Below are 10,301 nucleotides of genomic sequence, written 5' to 3' on the forward strand. Positions count from 1 at the left end.
AGGATCATTTCTTCTAAACATGGAGTGTGTTTAACTTTACTTGCAAGCATGTGAGTCTGCACTGACACTGAAAAGCAAAGTACTTTCTGCTGCACACTGTACAACAAGACCTTTAACATTGCCAAATACTCTTAAATTGCTGCTATGTTACTATTTTAAGAACCGAGCCTCTTTGGCTTTTTACTCCACTAGCGAGATATCTACAAGTGGAACGGGCAGCTCTCATAAGCAGGGTCATCTTGCCCTTCTATATGGGATCGTACCTTTCACATGGAATTAAAACTCGGAACATACAGCAGAACTGAACTTTCAAGGCCAGAAGTATAAATCAAAAAGAGAAAGACCAAAAACTTTTAGACTGTTACTACCAAGACAAATAGACAAAGCCCACCCGCACGCCAGTGAGCTTCATATTGTTTTGAAGGTAATTCAGTGTGGTAGCATTTATGCACTTCCTTCCAATGGGTTTCTCTGACCACCCAGGGAACATGAAGAAAACCACGGTGAAGGATATGTGGAAGTCATATCAAAACCATCTTCTTTTTGGAGGAAATAGAGTTGTAGGTGATTTGTAGATTCTCTACAGCAGTGGCTTTCAATCAGTCACACTACGCTACAGCATATGGAACAATCTCTGAGGCACTAGAAATTTTAGCATAGAAAACCATTCCCTTCCAGTCCTTTACCCCTTGAGTTAAAAGTATTCTTTGTCAGTCTCTTAAAAAATAGACACAAACTAGCTTTTTGACATTAACACTGTTGCAATTAAGACATTTTAGATTTACTTTATAGTAAGTGTGGTAGAGCTGTCAAAACATTTGTCTCTGGAAAGGGTTTTTTGTTTATATTTGAAAAACATTGCTATGCAGCACGTGAAAAAGAAGCTTCAGAATGATCTCCAACCTTCCACTCTGACCCTCAGCCTCAGTTCTGCCCAGATAACAGAAATGTCTCTAAAATTACACTTTTCTTGATTAATGTGATAGCTTATGCCAAATGACATCTAGTTTTCCATTGACATCAGACAGTTATTAAATGTTAGTGAATAACCCACCTCTGGAATGCTAAGATAGGAAAACAAACTATCTTCTATCCCAGGTGGCATTTCATCTATCATACTTGATTTTTTGCTGAGAATAACAACTAAGATTGTGTTTATTTGCATCCCTGTCTATTCAGGTCTCGTGTTAACAACAACAAATAAGACAGAGAGGCTCTCCTTCTTACCTTCTGTCAAAGGATATCAAGAAGAAATCAGCTGAAGCTGGCAAAACCATTCTGTTGTGAATTTGCTAGAAGATCAGAGCCATAGCCAGGTTCTGCAAAAAATGACAACAGATACCTCTCAGTTTTCATGCAGCAACTAAATTAGACTGAACTAAGCAACTGCCTACTGTATTAAAATTAAAACATAACTTAGAGTACGGAAAAGACATTCCATATTTATGAAATGCTGACACTAAGTTTTGCTCCATAAAACATGGTAAAACAAAACCAGTTCTTGTCCAAGGCAGGCACAGAGATGAAAGTGGGTTGTTTCAGTTATTTTAAAAGCATGGCTTGACAAAATAGCCAAAACTTAATCATGCTTGCCTATTTGGCAACTGCTCCTCAGTGATATCAGTTGCAATGAAGATGATTATGTCTGGCCACCTGTGTCAAAAGGGAGCATAAGACATTGATATTCACACTTGGAGGCTGCTCAGGTTGATAGGTGTCCAGCTTTGTGAGGGAACTAACTCATTAGTTCCTTCACATTACAGGGTAACGTGACTTCACAGGGGACAGTTGCTGTTACTGAAGCAGAGTGGTTGTGTCACACCTCCAACTATCCAAGAGTTCCTGAAGTATCTCAGCTCAGGTACCAGCTTTTCATTTATCGTACATGGGTTTGAGATACACTTGAAAACATCAGTGGAATGATTGCTAGTCACAGTGAATCCCTGCAGCTAGGCAATAAAACTGACAGGAGAAACTGAATGTTTATAAAGCTATATACATGGGGAAAACAACCACCCTAGCTTTGCTTATACAGAGAGGTACTTTCAGGTAACAATTACCACTAAGGAAGAAGATCATGGGGTTACCTCAGGCAATCCTAAGGAAATGACAGCTCAGTACACACTAGTTTTTAAAACGCAATTGATATATTAGGAATTACTAGAACCAGAGCAGAAAAATTGTTACCACCATGTGTTTTTTTACTGGTGTATTCTGCACACAGAATATTGTACATGCTTTGGTCACCTCATTTAATAAGGATACAAAAGAAAAAGGTAAGATGATTTCAAAAGAACAAATCTATTGAGGAAAAACTAGGAAGACAACAACCCTGGTTTAGGAACTCCTTATGCAGAAATCTCTGTAGACCAAGAAAAGGCACTAGGAAAGTGTTATTATATCCTCCTCACTTCGCTTCATATGCTTCCTAACCAGCCACTGTTAGCCAGGGGTATTGGCTTACAAGGATTTGTTCTTGTATAAGAAATTGAGCTTTTTCTAAGCTCTCATTAGGGAAAAAAATGCTGTTTTCTGGGCCCTGAATCACCCATTTGAATGTACAGCGTATGTCTTGTTTTAGGAAGGCTTCAGAAACATATTCAATAACCTCAGAAAATGAAAGATGCTTATATATTTTGTCCCCTGAGCTCTGCTTCTGCTGCAGTTCAAGAAGAAAAACAAACATCCATTACTATGGATGATAATAGAGTTTTCTCACCTAGGCATAGCAGTATCTGAAATGTGTGATTACTTGATGCATGTGAGACAAAAATGCTGCTTCCTCCTTTCCGGAAAGTTAACTGGTTGGTTAGTTTGCCAAATTACAGCTTCACAGGTGAGTTTCTCGTGATACACAGGAAGACAGCACTCAAGAATAGGGACAGATTATACATGTATGCCTGCCACTGATTGGAAAAAGATATTCAACAGAATATACCCTTGTTTTGAATGTCTGACTTACGCTGTTTCAATCTACCAATGAGATTTCAATATGGGGCTAATGGGAACCCAGCCCAAAGAGCTGACAGGGAAAAAAAAGAATCATATGTACTCAAATTAACAAAACTATAGTGTACATTACAGCACAGCACACTTTTTGTGCTGCATCACATACAGTCTAATGTCAAAGCAAAAGTCCTTCAGGGCTAGGGAAGGAATGGGTCTTTAATTTTTGGTTTAGGCTTTTAGCACAAAGAAAGATTTCCTATGTAGCACTGCATGCTTCTGATCAATATTCTTCTCCTCCACATATTGTCATCTTTACTGAGATGGGAGTGTTTCCAGTATCTAATATTACATTATTTGGGAATGTGACAAATACCTAATATTTCATTCCCTAGCTCATAAGCTCCTGGCACAGGATATAGCCAATTTTCATGGAAGTTACTTGTATCCTGCTGCAGACCTCCAGTTTACATGTGGTAGATATGAGCAACTGCATTAACCTTGATCCGAAGGAAAACATTTTGTTATATAAGCACAGTCCTGCTCCCGTAATGCTATTCATATCAATATAAAACATGGGGGAGAATGAACAAGTAAATTAAATAGTGTTCTGCTGCTTGTTTCCTAAACAGCATGGGATGTTAGGAGACTACAGACTCCTTCTGGTAGGGCACATAGCCCAGGTTACGTATCAGACTGCAGTACTGATACACACTCACATTATCACTGCTACCCCATTCAGCTCGCAGTGCCTCAGCAATCCTGAGGACACCCTGGCTGACTTCTGTCTTCACTTCAGACCATCTGGGAGCACTAAACTGCACTGCCACCTCATTGTGCTGCTGCCACTCTTCCATCACCCTCTCTCCTCACAAAGAGATGTCAAAACCAGCATCAAATCACCACTTTGTCACAACAGCAGTGATGCTGGGCAGGCATATAGCATGCTAAATGTACAGAATAAGAGGCTGGAAGCTAAAGACTACTTTCCACACCTCTGGTGGACAGGGCAAAACATAATGGCTTTACATGGCAGCAAGTGAGACTCATTCAGACATTATCAAATGCTTTCAAAATGGTGAAGACAGTTCTGCACAAGAGTAGATTGCCCAGGTAATTCTGGAATTATGTCACTGAAGATTTTCTTGCGAGCAGCTTTGCCAAGAGAGGCAAAGTTTGTAGGAAAAGAAAATCATTTTGTTAGGCCAAGCTTACAAATATTAAACTCTGCATGCTTCTGGATGCCTAGAGAAACAATTGCACACAGAGGTTTTTCTGGTGGTTGTGGGTTTGTCATAGCCCATCCGTGGATGGGAAAACTTGGCAATGAAAAGGACTGTTTCTCCTCCAACAATCCTCATCAAAAAAGGGGCATACAACAAATGGCTTATCTCCAATCTGCAGTTCTCTCTTCCACCCATCTGTAAATTTGAATTAATTAATAAACGCCCTTACGCTTTCAAGGTCATGGAAAATGAAAGGCACTCAGCAAAACGGAGGCACTGACAGTGAAGGGTTTTTATTATTATTATTGCAAACAGAAAACTTGTGAGGCAGAAGCACTTTCATCTATGCCATATGAGGGAAGTTGGAAAAGTAAAAAGGGAAGAAAGAACATAAATTGTGCTTTGAATAAATGGGACCCTTCACTAGAAAAAGCCTAAGGCTTTAGAGAACAGAGTCTCAAAACACATGATGAGGCCAAAGACATCATTAAATCAAGGATCTTCAAGCAAATTCAGCTACATTGGTTTTTTTTTTGTTTGTCCCTGTTGATAGTGGACAAGCTCTTTTCTACTGGCTGCTCACTAAAGAACCGGCACAGGGCTCTTACACTTCTGGCCAGAGAGACCTCATGTAGATAAGCTGTTTTTTGACAACTACATCTGCATACTTATTTGAAGCTCCTGGCTCAAACCAAAACTCTCGAGCGAATCTTACCACAATCAAAATACATAAATGGTAGAACTACATTGCTAGTTTTGAGTCACATAATTTAATGTCCACATCACATACACTGCTATATGAGATTCCACAGCTTCCATGTGAACTTCAAGCACCCTCAATGGGAAACAAATAAAATGATTTAGGGAGTAAGATGAAAATGTCATTTAGATATATAGTGCTTGACAAGTTAGGAACATCACCATTAGATAAACGGCAACAGCACGCGTACTTATGGAAACAATTTCTGGAGACACATGCAGACAAACTTCTGGAAATAAAATTTCTTTGGAGAAAATGTTTTGATTTTGAGAACAAGAAGGATCAACTGCTTAAAAATTCTGGAAGACCCTAAGTCAGAAGGATCACTTAATTCTTGCGCTGCCTCAATGGCAGAATGTCCATCAATTATTAATCTTGATATGGACACCAAAAAGAGCAACTCTGAAGTCTATCTGCAAAATCAATCTCAGCCTGATGCCTAATTCAAGTCAGACTTTTGCTATTTTGTAAGGCAGGAGTGAAATCTTGTCACTCAGAAAATAGGCCAATTTGTTTCCTTTTTTTTCCACTTAGAAATTTAAAACTCATTGCAAGGCATACAATTCAACAAGGAAAAAAGTGAAACAGGATAAAAATCATGAGGAAGATTCAATGGCTGCAGCTCAACAGCTGGGAAAAGAGGTCTCTCAGCAGGTGTGTGAACTTCTGACACTCCTTAGGACAGCAGAGGCCATCACAGTGGGCCTGCAGCATCACATGGCACTTGGCTTCAAATTGCTGCAACCTCTGAGTTCATCTCTCTCAATGCTGACATACGTTGACAGACCTGCATGAAGACGTTCTTGTGATGAATACAGAACTGCTATGTAATAATCAAATACTGAGATGCTGTAATTTCATTAGCACTGAGAAATCTGGGCAGCAAGGCTTCTGACTGTCAGATCACATTCAGATGAAAGAAGGACCAATTAACTATGTGAGACGTTGATTAATGGAAATGAACCTGTCAGTTTCAGAGGAAGTCACACAGCTACTAACAAAGCAACTTGAGCATAAGGTAACACAGTTTATTATAAAAATCAAAGCCATAAATCAAGTGTTCTGAATAGAACATTTTCACTAGCCTGTTATATATGCCACTGTGAGTAATTCTATTTATCCCTCTAGCTGGATAAAAGAGGATGGCAAGCTGTCAGTACCACTGGGAAACCTTCAGAATGGATAGGAAGCAGCTTTGGTCACTTATTTTATGCATCTGTTAGCCCCTATTTTGTTAATACATTACTTGTCCGACTTGTGGAAGCGTGCACTTTTGTCAAACATACACTCAAACTTAGTAAGAAAGTTATTGCTGTTATCACCACCATCAGTATTACAATTAACACTGTAAATTGCTTAAAAAACAAAACAAAACAAAACAAAAAAACACTAGGACCAAAACCAACAGTCATGTATTCTGGACAATCCAGGCTAGTACGCATCATTTTGCCCTACTCTCAAACAGTAACAAATCTGTTCTCATCTTCTCTGAGGAAAAACAATTTTTAGCACATTATCAAATCCATATTGTGCAGGAACAGATCTCTCTTCCTGCTTGCACCTCTGTTTCTGGCTCTCTAAAACAAAAAGCTTTAAATATTCAACAAGGTAAAGACCCTGCATTTTAACCTTTGAATTTTAATTTTTCCACATGCTACAACAGCCTAAGACCACAAGAAGAACAAATTCCAAAATGAAAGCACATACATAAATAGAAAAAAAAAAAAAACAGGGGAAAATTACAGTAAAAGTAAAGTAAAAGGGCATCTTTCTGAATTGAATGGACACAGCTGTTTTCGCAATGACATTAACATGAAATCAAAAGAACACTAGTGGTTGAAAAGTTTTCTTAGGAAGTACCAGACTGCAATTTTCAGGAACATTCACAAGGAAAAATTGAGCTAGTGGGATTATTTGTAAATCAGGGTATGGTCAAATTGCAAGACAGAAAAACATTTATTGTTTCACAGTCTCTCTTCTCTGTAGCATTTCCTTGTACATTTAATATCTGCACATATCAATAGGCAGCATGCATTTGGTAACAAAGTAGATTGGTCACTAAGTCCTACAAACAACAGTTGCAGAGAATAAATTTGAAGTCTTGACCATAAAGGTGGCTGGGTGAGGTTGTAAGGAGCCTAGTAAAAATGAAATGAAGTACTTGAAACAAGCAAGTTGATGAAGGTAAGGTGCACTTGAAACAACAAAAGAAGCTGGGGGACAAAAGAAGTTGAAAAGAAAATAATAGACTTAACAGAGATGCAAGAGATCATTAACAATCCACCTTCATGAAGATAAATCAGCTTTACCAATAGGCTCCCTTTCACTTTAGACCTTAGAGGCACTGTGTGGATTATTAAATGCACTCAATTATAACTGCTGTTTAGCTTTTTTTAATGTTTCAAACAGAAAATACATTACCTGTTTTTTCTTGATGGAAACTGATGAGCAGATTGCTGGCTGACTGAAACATAACACCCAGACTGACATATTACCAGACCAACACCTCAGCAAAATCCAGCCGGTACCATGTGATGGAGTAAAAGACAGGGGTAAGCCACACAGTGATTTGACAAGAGAGGGAAAGAATTATAAATCTCACCTGTTTAAGGAACTTGCCACTTTAAGGGATTAAATTATTTAATGTGTCCCAACCCAAACCATTTTTTAAAATAGCTTTCACCTTCCAGACATCTTTCCCTTCCTCGAATTAACAGAAAAGGCCATTTTAGGAGGACAGTAGGAATGCTTTCTTTCTATATTTTACTGCCTTTTACAGAACTGTTTTAGCTTGTCAGATACTATATACCCATGAAGGCTTCCCAACAAAACTCAGTAATAGGGCTACACACTCTCGCAAGGAGAGAATTAACTTTTACTGCTACCATCTGCAAAATGTCAAGCAAACCTGAGGTACACCACAATGATAAACCCTGAGCACATACGTGCGATTTACCATCTCATCTCTGATGAAGCACATATTAACCTGTCAGGCTCACATGCTAGTCTTCTTTTTTCTGTATTCTATACTGAAACTTAGGAAAGAAAAATAAAAGAAAATTGGCAAACTCATTCACCTTTTGTAATAAATAAATAAATAAAAATTAACATTTTAACAATCTTTCTACATCTTTACTTTCTGAACACAACATTAATCATGCAAATCCCCAAAGAAATCAGAATCAGCAAGAGTATGCCTGTATTTCCACTTCACACTTGTTATTTCTCCTGGATCACACCTTACCGTATACACATATAAAATCTTAACACACTACTGTAAAACAGGAAGCAAACCCTTCTCAAAAAAAAACTATGATTGGAAAAGTAAGCAGTGCTAAAGTCACATTAAGGTTCCACATCAAAACTATGTACGGTTGTGACTGATATCTCTAGACAAGAGCAATATGAGATACTGCACAATCACTGACGAGTTGCATTGGCAACTGTATTTAGACTACAAAGATCTAAATAAAAAATGCAAGCACTGCATAAAAAAATTTAGGTGCCCTAACAAGGTTGGGAAGGAAAGAATTTGCATACCCTTTTTCTACACTGCAGCTGGCCATCTGTCCTGCTAATAATTCCTTCTTTTCATATCCTACTTCAATAGTGTTATTTTTTAAAAGGTTTGATGAGAGTATCTGATGCTCTTAGTTTACTTCTCCCACTTTCAAAACCACATTTTGAAATTTTTACTTTGTTAAAATACAGAGCTTTTGTTTTCCTCCTCCAGAATCTTTTAGCACATCTGCCATAAATCACTCTTGGAAAACTAGACACTAGAAGATGCTGCAAACAAACCATTTTCTATAACTTCTGCTGAATTAGGGGAAAATTGATTCAATACATGTATTCATACTATTCTTCCCTGACATTTATATTACTTTCTTCTGTAGTTTCCAAGAAAGTCCCAAGTTTACAAGCCAACTCTGAACATTTGACAAGCACAATTTGAGAAATCCTCATGGGAAAACAGTGATTAGAGAAAGCAACTGGCAGCTGGAGGCCCACGCTCTATTCCCTATTCCATTACTGATTTTTTCTGGATGACCTTGTCAAGTCATTTAATGCCTTTCTGCTTCTGCTCCCCTATCTGCAAAACATTCAGATAAACACCTTCTTTTTGAAAAACATCCTAAAATTGTTTATTAGGAAAATGGTTCCTCAGATACTAGCCTGGCTTTTGGATTGTAATACCAGACAGAAGACAACACAACTGCTACATGACATAAATGCAGATCTATAGCTTTCTAACAGACTGAACCATCCCAGGTTAAGTAACAAGTTAACCTTGTACCCAGAGGCTTTATTTCAGATGAGACAGTACTTAGGCCATTTTAACCTTACACATATAAACCAAGCTGGCAACAAAATGGCAAACTATGAAGGCAACAAGAAGACACAAACACACAAAAAAACATCAAACAAACAAAACATCATAAACAAAAGAATACAAATTATTTTTTTTGTTCTGTTTAATTTAACAGAAACATGACTATTTAGCCAAGCCTCACCTTGGCCAAGCACATGCCGCTGGCAGTAGCAACGCTCACATTTGGGATTAATGGTATTAGCACAGAACCCTCAGGTATGCAAACGAAAATGGTTTAATGGTGGTTAGTGATGAACCAACATCCCTAAAGTCAGTACAGGTTAGTCAGGCTCTCACAGACATCTTCCAGGCTCTTTCATGCCCCCTCACTGACCTTGGGTGGTTAATGCACATATTTCTATTGCTAATGTGCCAAGATATGCACTATAAATGGAATACATAAGTGCAGTCTTACTATGAGTCATCCTGCCATCACTCTTTTTCTAGGTAAAGTGTAAAATTACATAACTCTGGGAGCAACCTAATAACAGAGAGGAAGCAAAATGGAAGAGAAGTGCAATTTTGATTTATTAGTCCACCTGTACAAAGCTGTGCTGGCTAGCAAAAAGCAACACGCTGAAAAAAAAATTGCTTTTTGACATTTAGCATAGCTCCTACTTTAGGTACCACAAAAGTTCTGTTTTAGTTCTGTGAACTTAACACAACACATTACTGCACCAAGAACTTAAAACGTACACTAGGTTTTCGGATAACTTTTCTACATGGACTCAGAAATTCATCACCCGAAGACAGCCAGATGCAGGTATCACCAAGAGGTCCCCTCAGCATACAAAGCAGCACTTCAGCTCACTCAAAATGGCGGCGCTGAGGGGAGAACAACCGCCCGCGAGTAACGGTCCGCGCGAGCCCGAGCGCACTACCGGATTGGCTGTCATTTCCCTGGTGCTCGCTGATTGGTGGAGGAGACCGCTCCCGCGTTCTCTCCTCTCTCCTATTGGCTGCCGTTTCCCGCCTCTGCTGCCGCTCCTGCTGAGGA

The 10,301-nt window shown here is 38.7% G+C and overlaps 1 protein-coding gene across 4 annotated transcripts in view; it reads right to left on the reverse strand.

Annotated features, from left to right (window-relative positions):
- The window catches only part of HCN4 (hyperpolarization activated cyclic nucleotide gated potassium channel 4), a 168,997-nt gene that overhangs the window by 138,166 nt on the left and 20,530 nt on the right, over nt 1-10,301 (reverse strand). For 2 of the 4 annotated variants that reach the window (XM_084532193.1, XM_084532192.1), the window contains one exon: nt 1,228-1,319. In XM_084532193.1, the coding sequence (XP_084388319.1) occupies nt 1,228-1,277 (50 nt within the window). In that variant the 5' untranslated portion in view covers nt 1,278-1,319. Of the gene's footprint in view, nt 1-1,227; nt 1,320-10,000; nt 10,132-10,185; nt 10,269-10,301 lie in introns of those variants that run through there. The other 2 variants (XM_084532194.1, XM_084532191.1) reach the window with 2 other exon arrangements.

This window comes from Aythya ferina, assembly GCF_964211825.1.
Source record: "Aythya ferina genome assembly, chromosome: 11".
Lineage (NCBI taxonomy): Eukaryota > Metazoa > Chordata > Aves > Anseriformes > Anatidae > Aythya > Aythya ferina.